This window comes from Phaseolus vulgaris, chromosome 5 (genome assembly GCF_051622355.1).
Source record: "Phaseolus vulgaris cultivar YP4 chromosome 5, ASM5162235v1, whole genome shotgun sequence".
NCBI classification, from domain to species: Eukaryota; Viridiplantae; Streptophyta; class Magnoliopsida; order Fabales; family Fabaceae; genus Phaseolus; species Phaseolus vulgaris.
Window position 1 is genome coordinate 42,175,179 of NC_143502.1, and position 12,273 is coordinate 42,187,451.

Genomic DNA, 12,273 nt, shown 5'->3' on the forward strand with positions numbered 1-12,273 from the left:
TTAACCTTTAGAAGAACACAGATTTTGGATTTAGGGTTTGTAATGAGCAGGGATAGTGTGTATCGGTGTTGTGCTGTGTTCAATGCACTCTTCCGAAAGAGTTCTCTGCAACATCCTTTTGAGAAAGTGGGCAGTTGTGTTTCATCCTTTTATTGAAAATCACAACAATCATTTTCCCTACATCTTCCTATCAATTCCCCCTTCTCTACTTTTTTTTTCTTCATAAATTTTACCCAAAATCTATTCTTATTATGTTCTTTTGTAAATCTTTGTTTTATTTTTAAATTGAAACACCATTCTACAATGAACCAAATCAAAATCTAAAGCCGTTTTCACATTTTGTTCTTATTGTTTCAAGTTTTCTCTGGTTTTCAGATTTTGTTCACTGTTACTAGTTCTCTCTATTTTGGCTGAAGTTATGACCTAATACAGCAATCAGAACATCCACCGAGATTTGCCCTTGGAAATATAGCAGACAATTCAATACAGAAAAATAAGAAAATTAATAGTAAAATTTGCTTTTGAAAATGAGTATGAATAAAATATTTAATAAATTCATAATATAAAAATTAAATTTCACTTATATGTTATAATTTATAGTGTTTTCAAATTAAGAAAAATCTAATTGACAATGTTCCAATATTCAGAATTGACACCATAATAATTTTTTAAATTAATATTCGTAGTGTTTTCAAATTAAGAAAAATCTAATTGACAATGTCCCTATATTCAGAATTGACACCATAATAATTTTTTAAATTAAACAAGGATTATTATCAATGTGATAATATTTTTCTTTTTCAATGATTTTAAAAAAATTACATTAAGTTCATAAAATAAAATTTAAATTTCATTTATATGTTATAATTTATAGTGTTTTCAAATTAAGAAAAATCAAAATGCAATGTCCCAATATTAAGTAGAATTGGCACCGTAATAATTTTTCAAATTAATTAAGGCTTATTATCAATGTTATATTTACTTTTTTAATGATTTTAAAAATATTACAATAAATTCATTATAATTGGTTTTGGCTAATTTAATCGGTTTTAACCTTAAGGAAACCTTTATTATGAAATAAAACAAAATAAAAAATTATTGGCCCATGCAGGTCTCGAACCTGCGACCTTCGCGTTATTAGCACGACGCTCTAACCAACTGAGCTAATGGGCCAATTGGTAATAAAGAACTAAAGAAACTATTTGTTAATGTATAGAATATTCAATTCAAAATTGAAAATAAGAATTTGTTTTTTGGTTTCTTTGTTTATTATTTTTAAATGACGTAAAGAATACAGTGAAACTTGTGATGAAAATGAGGTTTTTTTAAGTAGTAGCTAACACATTTAAAAAAGAAATTAGTTACATTGAAAACCATTCTAATATTTTAACTGATTAAAATATATAAATAAAAAAATAACATAAAAAATTCAAAACAGGCTATAATGGATGATTTTAAAAACTTAAAGACTAAAACCACTTAAAAAATAAATTAAAATAGGATAAAACGATAACTAAATCATAATTTTTAAATTTTTTACTCAACTTATCTTGAATAAGTTTAAACAATCATTTTTGAATTATATATTTATAATAAGATTGTTTAATTGGTCATTTCTTATTATTTTACATTTATATTATTTATTTGAAACGTGTACGATAACATTGTTTCAATTTCGTATTTCTTAAACTCTACATTTTAAAATACACAATTTTAAAATTAATTGTATTGTCAAATATTTGTCAAATCAAATTCGAATCCGAAGAGTCATCTCAAGTATATACACATATATATTTAAATTATGTCATGATCACTAAATTCCAAAAGTACAATAAATTTGTGTCATAATGAATAAATTTGCGTCATGATCACAAAATGTAATGTTTACACTTTCATCTTTGCAGTATCACTGATCACGGTCTCTCTTTTTTTCTTATGTGATTGTCTTTTTTGAAAAGCTAAAATATAATAGAAACATTTAAAAAATTAAAAATTTGTATCACTCTGATGATTTTAACTTTATTTAAATTTTTATATATATTGAAAATTGTTATGTTCATAATCTATATAACATAATTTATTAAAGTTTTAAAATAATCTTAGTGAGTATTTTAAGAAAAAAAATGGTAAACATATTCATGAGTGGAATGGCTTAAACAGAAAGAAAAAAAGTGCATGAATGTATAATTTTGTTAGAATTTGAAAGTCAAGAAAATGAACAATAGTAAAAGGATTAGAGTTCAGACTGAGACAAGCTGTGATAAAACTAAACCAGGTTCTTTAATCTTTAACATGAACAATGGTTTGTTACAAGAAAAAGAAGAAAAAGTGTCCTAAAGAAAACACTCTGTTACTAGCTAGCATCAGCAAAACAAATTTAAAAGTAATCACTTCAATTCATTGTCTTCTTCATTATTCATCTTGATTCTCTGCAGGACTACATAACCTTGTCAAAAAAGTAGTAATCTTGTGTTTTTGGGTTGGATGACCACTGTTTTCCAACACCACTAACACTGTTTCTGGCTGCCATAATTTCATTGATTGAAAGCCTTTTTCTCAGTTCAGGTCTTTGTTTTGGAGCACTGTGAGACCTTAGTTTGGCCTTAGAAGAGTGAGTATTGGCCATGTAGTTGGGAAAATTGGAGCAAGGCCTAAAGGTATCCCCACAAACACTCTTCAGAGGAGTAGCTGGTATCATACATTTTGGTAAACGAGGTGTGTTGTGTGCTGTGGTGAACTTGTTGTCTTCATCAAGATTGAAAAACCATTCAAACTCTTGAGGGTGCTGTTTTTGATGAAGTGAGATTCGACCTTGAACTGGACATGGAAGAGAAGATGACATTGCTTGATACTCTCCACATTCAGACATTGCAGTGTTGATGCTCCTGCATCTTGAATGGGCCATGCGAGTGTCAACCTCAACAACTTTTGAGCTCTCATCAAATCCATTCCAGGGCTCCTTAGAGTATATGGTTGCCCTTCTATTGCCACATTGATAATTTCTTGTTTCATCAAACAGTTGCTGCTACAAGAGAAAAAATTAGAACAAAAAATATGACTAATGTTGAAGGAAAAAAGATTGAACAGTGACCAATTTTTTACCACATATTTTCTGGAAGGAGATTCTGGATGAAATCTATTCTCCTTGTCCATGGAACGACGAGCTCGAACTGATCGAGCAACAGCTTGAGATCTTATCATTGCTTGAACACTCTGAAGAGTTGCAGCAACCCTTTTTCTAACTAGATACCCTCTAACAAGAGCCTGTATCTTAACCAATCCTTTGAGTGCTCTGAGAGCTTTTCGCGCCTGAATGCAACACATTGTTAAAAGTTGAATCAAGGATTTAAATAGTTAAACTTATTTGGAGAGAATCCACCCCATGAATGAAAAAAAAATCACTGTTTCATCAATAAGCTAAAAGAGAGTATGTTCGAATAAGAATGCAATTCAGCAAACATGTGTAAACCAAGCAAAAAATGCAGAACTAAAAGCAATTATATTTGAAGTTCATTGGAAGACAAAGTAGTGTCACCTACCAAATAACCTCTGAAAAAGGATTGAATTGACACAGCAGCCCAGCACTCCTTGCTTCCAATTAGCAAGGTGTCTCTGCCACACCTTCTTGATCTCTCAACTTGTTTCTTCTTCACACCCTCTTTTTTGGCAACATAGAATCTGTGTCTAGTATGATCAAGGGTGGATGGTGTAATGTGACTCTCTCCATCCTTCTGTGATTGTGTCTTTTCTCTCTTGTCAGGAGCCAGTGAGCTCGAATAGCCACAGTAGTCTCGCTCTTTCTTTATTCCCAGCAGCCCCTTCAACCATCTAGTAGCTTTGCCCATGATTTCCCTCTCTCACTTGCAATCTGGAGGGTGAAGTCAAATTTAAACTCAGATATGAACCAAGTGAAGTGAATTTCCCTCTGGGTGTATAGAGAAGGAGGGTGTATAGTGGGTGAACAAGTGTAGTAAGGAAATGAATACAAGTGGTGCTCAATGCAATGTGACACCAGCAACTGGTGCAATTTGAAGTCAAAAAATAAAATAGTGATATAGCAAAAGGGTAGAATTCAGTGCAAGGAAAGGTCTAAAAAAATCTATCAGAATGTATGACACAGGTTGCAAACAGGGAAGTGATGAGAAGAGAACAAGTTTTGGAAGGAAGGAATAGATTAATAATACTATATCATATTAACAAACATCAAAGCTTTTTAAATGAAAGGATAAGTATGTATATGGTTTTGAAGACAAACCTCTGACACAAATGAAGATGAGAGACAAGAATTAGAGACAAAGAAAGAAAGGTTAAATTCCACACAAGAAAGTAATAATAATCACTGGAAAAAGCTTAACAATGTGTTGAATTCAAAAGAGAGAAAGAGCGTCTAATTTTCAGTCACTCACTCCAATAATGGTCTCTGTTAACCTACAAAAGACACTGTCAATTAATTCTGAGTTTTCCACTGGCTTGTATTTTTCTACTACTGAAAAGGCCTTCTAGCTCTTTTCTTCTCTCTCTCAATTACTGCAGCAACAACGTGTACTACTAAAGATAAAAGATACCACTGACAAACTCATGATGGTTTCTGGTTCAAACCCTTCAACGCTGGGTTACCCTCTTTTGCTGTACTAAACATCAGCATAGCCATTAAAAGGGCACTTATATCATCTTTTTGGTCCCAGGTAATGGGTCAAAATGAGTTTCTGATCTCAGTTTCTTTCTTGGAATGGAAAAAAGATCTTTCAGTTCCATGCAGTATCTTTCAACAGTGATTACAGAAAACTTTCTTGCATCCTTACCTTCCCTGCTGAAGTTTCTTCTGCTACAAAATCTGAAACTACACTTGAGTGAAAAGGGTATTTCTAAAAAGAGTGATGAATGGAAGTGTCAATGGAATTTTCATATCCAATGCAATCAATTCTAGATTCTTTCTCCCCTTCACATTTCCAAAGCTTTTGATATTTGACTCTCTTGGGGTAAACAAAATTAATAGCACCTTATTAATCATGTTTGATTTTGGTTGTTGGATTTGTTTACATTTTTTGTTTTTTTTCTTCAAATATTGAATCAATATCTTGGGGGTTTTGATATTTGTCCGATTTTATGGGGGAGGTTTTGATATTACTTGATTTTTTTTTACTCAACATTTGTTGGTTTATTTATTTATATATATATTATTTTAAATATAGATTTTAAAAAATAGAAAATATAAAGTATGAATTGTATAATGATCTTGTTTAGGAATGAAAACAAAAATCACACTCCTCTGCATATTTGAGCATAGAATTATAAAAAAAAAAATATAAATAATGAAATTTCAATAGAATTTTTTTTTTTTCAATGAATACTGTTATTTTCTAAAGAGCGCATATCAATTTTAAATTTTAAATTTTAAATGTGTAATAATTTGTTGTTGATCGGTTTATTAGTATGAAAAAGTAAGTAATTTTTTTTTTATATCTTCATCTCTTAAAAATTATTATTTTTATTTTTATTTTATTATTTAGTTTACAGTTACTAAATGTCAAACAATATATTATATTTTTATTATTTGTATATACTAGATATTTAAGTAAAATTTCATAAATAATTTATTTTTATAAAATTAGTAAAAAAAATTGGTTTTATTAATATGAATAGTTAAATTGCATGATTTTTACTTAGAGAATTTGGATATATAGTACTTAATATATCTCAATAATATGAATAAACGATAAATTGTAGGTAAATTAATATTTAAAATTAAATAAAATAGTATTATTCACATATTTATATTAAGAGGGTAGATTTATAATTTATTTTAATAAATACGAATATATTATATCCACATATAAAAATATTCATTTTTATAAATAAATTTTAAAAATGATATTATAGTTTAAATTGATTTTGAAAACTGTTTTTCGAAAACAAAATTATATAAATTATTTAGCTCTTCTTCCACCAACTGAAAATCTTTGGCTCGCCAAACAACTTTATGTTTTTTTTTTCACTCTCATTATGTATTTTTGTTATTTTTTATTTATTTCACGTTGTAACTCAAAAATTATTTTAATTATGAAAATCAAATAAATCATAATTCTTAGCATTCTATTTTTTTTAATCTTGAAAAAAATATGAAAATAAGAAAATAATAAATAAATTTTGTAAATTTTTTAAATTAAAAGAATTATGAATGATATATTTTTTATAATTTGATTATTTCTATAATTCAATTAATGAAGGTATTATAATTTTATTTTATTTCAATAATATGCAGAAAAACATTCTAAATATCTATTTTTATTTTTATTTGGTATTCCATTTAAAAAGTAATTTAATATTTTTTTCTTAAATATATATATATATATATATATATATATATATATATATATATATATATATATATACGCACAGGTGCAACAACACCAACACTTGTGTTTACGCTAATTATTAATAACTTTAATTATAAATTAACATTAATATGTCATTAATCTTAAAATCTTCTATTCTTTATTCTCTATTTTATAAATTAAAAATGATTAATGATCTTTTCAAAATAAAATCACAATAATAAGTATAAGTTTTTCTTATTGTACTAAAGTTGAGATATGTCAACGCACTGTTTATCCTATAAAAGATATTACAGATATTATAAACATAACTTACAAAATGATGTTAAAAATATAATTTTTATTAATATTTTCATAGTGTTATATGTAGGTATATAATAATCTTGTTATTTTTATAATAATTAAAAGTAATTAATGTTTAAATTCGTATACACCTATGCATATTTATTAAATATGCATAATATATTCACCATTAATTATTAATAAAATTTTAAATCATTTTTTGGATCCTCACACCCCAAAAAATAAAATTAAAAAACTAATGATTAAAAAAAGAAGAAAGAAAAACTCTTAAACTAATGTTTGACAGGTAAAAGTAAGTAACTATGAATCAATCTTTTAAAAAAATCATCATAATCTAAAATAAGTTAAAGATTTAGAGCATGTTATTCAAATGAAATTATATTATTTTATATCTTAGCACCAATTAAGATAAGCTTTCAAATGTTAGTATTTGACACTCCAAAATGTCCCCACATGTGTCATTTGTTAGGTTAGTTGAGTTTTGTCAGAAGTGAAAGTACCTCTGCTTGTGTTCAGTTAAGAACAAAAGTTATCTATGTTTTATGTACCCAAAAAAAGAAAGTCAAAATATTTCTCTACTATTTTTTTAAAACACCATTTATAAAAGTTTGTTAATTAGATAAATATGTTTATAGATTTAAAAAGATTAATTGAAAAAATAGAGTAAATAACTTTTTTTGAAAGAATTTAATTTTAGAAGATGGTTTGTAACATATCAAATTTACTCTTATAATTAATTCAATCTTTTCTTTTTCATTAACCAACTGTCCTATAATTTGAAATATTACACACAGATGTTTTGATGTACCATTGAGTTTATTGTCATTGATTGGGTATGTTGATTGGGTATGAGTTGTTAATTTTTTATAAATTATTTGTACCTACCTCAAGTCATAGATAATATTATTAAGGTTACTTACAATTACTATACTAAAAAAATATTCAATAAAAATTAATTTTAAAAATTAAAAATAATTAGTTATTATAATGACTAAATTAGAGATTATTTTAAAGATTAAAAAAATTATTAATTTTTAAATTAGTTTTTATTATTGATAAATAGTTTTTAAATTGGTATCTAATTAGTTACCAAAATTTTTGCTACCAAATTTAAAATCTAAATAATTGGTAGGTAACACTTTGGTAACTAATTAAATAAAAATTTAGAAACTATTTATTAATAATAAAAACTAATTTAGAAACCAATAATTTTTTTAATCTCTAAAATATCTTTAATTTAATCATTATATTAACTAATTATTTTTTGTTTTTAAAATTAATTTTTATTTAATAATTTTCTTGTAGCGTTATATTTAAAGTATTATTTATTTTGGAAGTAAATACTCCATACTCCATTATGATTTGATCTTTAAAAGATATCTTGTGTAGGTAGAGAATGATTAACTGTTAATAATGATTAACTTTATGTTAATTTTGGATAAAAATTATTTCATAGTCTTTTTTTAGTTGAGATTATAAGTATTTTAAAAAAAAATAAGATAATTTTGTTTGAACGTAATAGAGTTTCATGCTGCTAAGCTTTTCCTGAAGTGAACAAATTTATTTTATAATTTCTATTTTTAGATTCTTATTTAGTTTTTCTTTAGTATCTCTTTTGAGGAGTGAGAGTTAGATGTTGTAGGAAGAAGTTGTTGCGTGTGAAATTGGGATAGTTTATTGTTTGGCAAGAATTTACAGAGATATCAATTCCAACTAATTTTATAGTTGGAACATAAAAAAATATTAATCTCTTTCTGAATGCCAACTATAATTTCCTCATTTTATTTCCAACTCTCTCTTTTTCATTCCAACTGTAACTTCACTTGTACAATTTTTTATGGTGAATTTTTCTACTGATTTGTAATATTTTAAAATTTAGTTAGGCCTAGGCAAGCCAATTAAATGCAAAGTTATTTTAATTTATGAAATCCATCCTATATATATTTTTATTTTAAAAACATCAAATAAAATTATATCATTTCACTACAAGAAAATTATTAAATAAAAATTAATTTTAGAGACCAAAATAATTAATTACTATATTGACTAGATTATAGATATTTTATAAACTAAAAAATTATCAGTGTCTAAAATAATTTCTATTATTAATAAAAAATTATAAAATAATTTCTAAATTAGTATTTAATCGCTATCAAAGTTTAGTTACTAACTATACTTATATTCTAAATTAGTCTCTATTAGTCAGAATAATTTAAAATATAAAATATTAGTAGATAAAATTTTGATAGCTAATTTATATACCAATTTAAAAATCGTTTTATAATATTTTATTAATAATAGAAACTACATTAAATATTAATAATTTTTTAGTTTCTAAATTATTATCTAATTTAATTAATACATTAACTAATTATTTTTAAAAAAAATTAATTACTATTTAATGATATGATTTTCTTATATTGTTTTGTCAAAAAAAAAAAAACTAATTATGAGCTAAATAGATTTTGAGTTAAATTGGAGACTTTGTTATGTTTAAAAAAAATTGAGTATTAATTATTTTGAATGTTGAGTAGATCTCATTATGTTTTGTGATTTGAGTAGATATGATTTTGAAGGAAAATGGTTTCTGAAGCGAGTGTTGTACTTTTCTGCATCATCTATAGATTACATAATGGGTCAGCGATGCAGTTGGTACATTAGCAGAAGATAGGTCCACAAACAACAGCGTCCTCATTTTAGGTACTACAACAAATGAACCAACATACATGTACAACCTACGTACATCTTCAACCTCATTTTCCTTCTTTCTTGGGAAATGCTAACTGTTTCTTCTCTTGCTTTCTTAAATTCTGTCAATGGATCTTCTACAAAACGCAACCATTTTGTAATATAAAAAATCTAATCAAATACTACTCACTGCAGCTCATCAATATAGAGTGGTGAAACTTTCTCTTACCTTCCATTAACTGAGTATATTCTTTCTTGCTTGCTTTAGATGCAGAGACTTTGAATTTAAACCCTGGCAAACAGGTGAGTGAGTTTATATTGCTTCATAGTTCCATTGGTTAATTAGATAACTTCTTTACCTGAAATCTTATGTTCAATCATACACGTATTGATCTTCAAGAGTAGTATGCAAAAATGGCTAATTGTTTATTCCACCAGACTATTGAAAGTTGCATTCACATTAAGGTAGACTACTATACTATTTGGATTTTTATTGGTTGGTCACTCTGTAGTATAGAATTGATCACAACTTAAAAAGTGCCTCAATTTAAGGTATAATACATTATTGTAGCTTTATCACCAATTAGATATGATCTCTAAGGCTTTTTAATAACTCCAGCACAGTGAAGCTTTTGAGTACTATTTCTGTTTCTGAATGAACTTCCACTTAGAGCTCTGCCTGCAATTTTTCAGTGTTGTTTTGAATTTGTGATTCATCATGAGTCTAAATGCCATGTAAACCTGCTATACTTTTTTGGGAATTTCAACAATGGTATCTGATACCCTGCTGGTTGTTAAGGTCTGCAATATTATTGTTGCTATGTGACGTTATGCTCCTCATTCTGCTGCTGCCATCTTGGTATATATCCTGAAAAAAATTTGGAAAAAGACAACGGTGATAGTCAAAAGCACATGATAGCCATGGAAGGTGGATTTTGAGCATTAAGCCAAGTATGGGAAGTTCTGATAGAAGATCAGTGCGTGGAGGAGGTGTTTCTGAAATCATTGTCTGAATCATTCTTAAAAAAGGTTAATGCTATTGAATACTCTCATTCCTTGTAACTTGATGGTTAATAACGTTTTATGTAAAGCAATCTAACTAGTTCTTGGCATATTTCCTTGTCCAATTCACAAAAAAGGTTTAAATCAAACAGGGGTGAATCTTCTCTTATGTATAATCAAAGAGACTGTTATGGTAAATTATTGGATGTAAGCATGTGTTTGTGAGGAATAAGAGTCATTTTTCTGTTAGCTTGATTCGAATCACGAGAAAGTGAAGGAAGAAGTGGCTTCTCGTGTAATAGAAAAAGGGCGTGGCAAGTTGCCTACAGTGCACTTCATTCCAATGAGACTACACAAAAGTGGATTAGTTGCTCTCCACTATGGTTTTTCAAAACACAAGAGTAAGAAAACACTATTACAGGTCAATTTAAGGCAGAAAAAGTTTCAGATCAGAATACTGTACTTGAAATTGTAGGACGGGTAGATTGAAACAGAAACTCATCAGATGTAAAATATTTACCTTGTCTTGCACTTTTACTTAGTAGACCAATTCTTTCAAGTTCACTATGCTCTTTAAATTTCTTATGAGTTGGACTTTATGTCATGTAACATCTCATTAGGTCTTAGAAAACTTGCTATATATCCGCAAGCTTCCCCTTGGATTTTTGTGTCTGTTTGCTTCTGCTTGCTGGTTCTGCTGTGGCTCTGCTCCACAACCGAAAAAAAGTGGTATGGTGAGACCTCCAAGAAACCATGTAACACTACCTAATTTCTATGGTGTCTGTGTTGTTTAGAATAAATAACACAGTGTTACCATTTTCTCTGAAAATGCATTTACTTATATTTTTCAGTGGGTTTTACTTTTATGGTTTCATGTTTTCTATTTATTCATAATTGTCCTAATCCTATGAGATGTAATCAACTTTAAGTAAATACCCTTTTAATCCAGTTATTGTTAGTCACTTATTATACGTCTTGTTACAATTTCATAGAGAAAAATAACAAAATATAGATTTCACTATTTTTTTATGAGTATAGAATAAATAAATAAAATGAGAAACTTTAAAGATGTCTCGACTCTTATATAATACTTCAGGATGTTTCAACAGTTAACAAAAATTACCAAAGTCAACTGCTCAAATCCTAATAAACATATATTTTTCAGACTTTACAAACCTTTAAATCAAACTTCATTTAAAAAGAATGACAAATCAATTAAAAAAATGACAAATCACACAAAAAAAACTTCTACTATCCTATCCGAGTTCTTACCATCAGACTTTAGTCTAAATATAAATTCCACGGACTTTTATATAAATTTGATGATAGAAAAATGTTGTTTTTGAAACTACTAACAAAAGTATATCAACAATTATTAGTTAATTGAACCTCTTTCATGCAAATGTTTAAAATATAAAGCAGTGTTAATATATGATTGTGAATGTTACTAGAGATGAGCAACAGCATGAGATTTGATAGGACAAAAGGAATCTGATAAACCAAGTTAACCTGAGTGCTTACCAGATCCCATCGCGGGCTTGTGGTGCCATTAGGAATTAACCACTTTTGATGTTTCCTCCAAAGACATGCAATTGCAGGGATTGTGAGGTTGTTTTTGCTTGAAGTGGTCCACTATGGTTGAAAGTGAAAACTAGCACTTGGTTTGTTTTTTTCCTGTTTTTCCCCCACATATCTTTGGTATATATTGATCCCATTATTTCGATAATGGTTATGCTCTTTCATTTCTTGCAACTTAGAGAACTTATGATGGTTACGTTTCTTAAAGATGGTGGCATGGACACAAGTAGTGATGAATGACAGTGGTTAGTACGACACGAATTGCGTTAAAGAAGACGAAGGTATGGACATAAGTAGTGATGAGTGGTAGTGGTTAGTACGACAGAAATTGCATGGGAAACAACAATGAAATCATTTCATTTTGAAA

General features: G+C 27.6%; 1 protein-coding gene, 1 long non-coding RNA gene and 2 other non-coding genes across 8 annotated transcripts; 2 read left to right on the forward strand and 2 right to left on the reverse strand.

The window, feature by feature from the left end:
• Window positions 1–43: 43 nt before the first annotated feature.
• LOC137836245 (small nucleolar RNA snoR135) lies at window positions 44–185 on the forward strand. Its single transcript, XR_011085224.2, has one exon. It is a non-coding gene; the product is annotated as a small nucleolar RNA snoR135 (small nucleolar RNA).
• A 914-nt stretch (window positions 186–1,099) lies between these two features.
• On the reverse strand, window positions 1,100–1,173 carry TRNAI-AAU (transfer RNA isoleucine (anticodon AAU)). Its single transcript has one exon. It is a non-coding gene; the product is annotated as a tRNA-Ile (tRNA).
• Window positions 1,174–2,421: 1,248 nt separating this feature from the next.
• LOC137834543 (protein IQ-domain 26) lies at window positions 2,422–4,963 on the reverse strand. 4 transcript variants are annotated; one of them, XM_068642571.2, is made up of 4 exons: window positions 4,803–4,963; window positions 3,540–3,868; window positions 3,103–3,309; window positions 2,422–3,022 (listed from the first exon to the last, which is right to left on the reverse strand). In XM_068642571.2, exons 2-4 carry the CDS (start codon window positions 3,843–3,845, stop codon window positions 2,438–2,440), a joined length of 1,098 nt encoding a protein of 365 aa, XP_068498672.2. In that variant the 5' UTR covers window positions 3,846–3,868; window positions 4,803–4,963; the 3' UTR covers window positions 2,422–2,437. The 4 variants fall into 4 exon arrangements, with proteins under 4 accessions (XP_068498672.2, XP_068498670.2, XP_068498668.2 ...); XM_068642569.2 differs by having other exon boundaries at window positions 2,422–3,025; window positions 4,803–4,939; XM_068642567.2 differs by lacking the exon at window positions 4,803–4,963 and having other exon boundaries at window positions 2,422–3,025; window positions 3,540–4,140.
• Window positions 4,964–9,282: 4,319 nt separating this feature from the next.
• Window positions 9,283–11,178, forward strand: LOC137834545 (uncharacterized). 2 transcript variants are annotated; one of them, XR_016521038.1, is made up of 2 exons: window positions 9,283–9,791; window positions 10,126–11,178. It is a non-coding gene; the product is annotated as an uncharacterized LOC137834545 (long non-coding RNA). The 2 variants fall into 2 exon arrangements; XR_011084917.2 differs by having other exon boundaries at window positions 9,283–9,629.
• The last annotated feature ends 1,095 nt before the right edge of the window (window positions 11,179–12,273 follow it).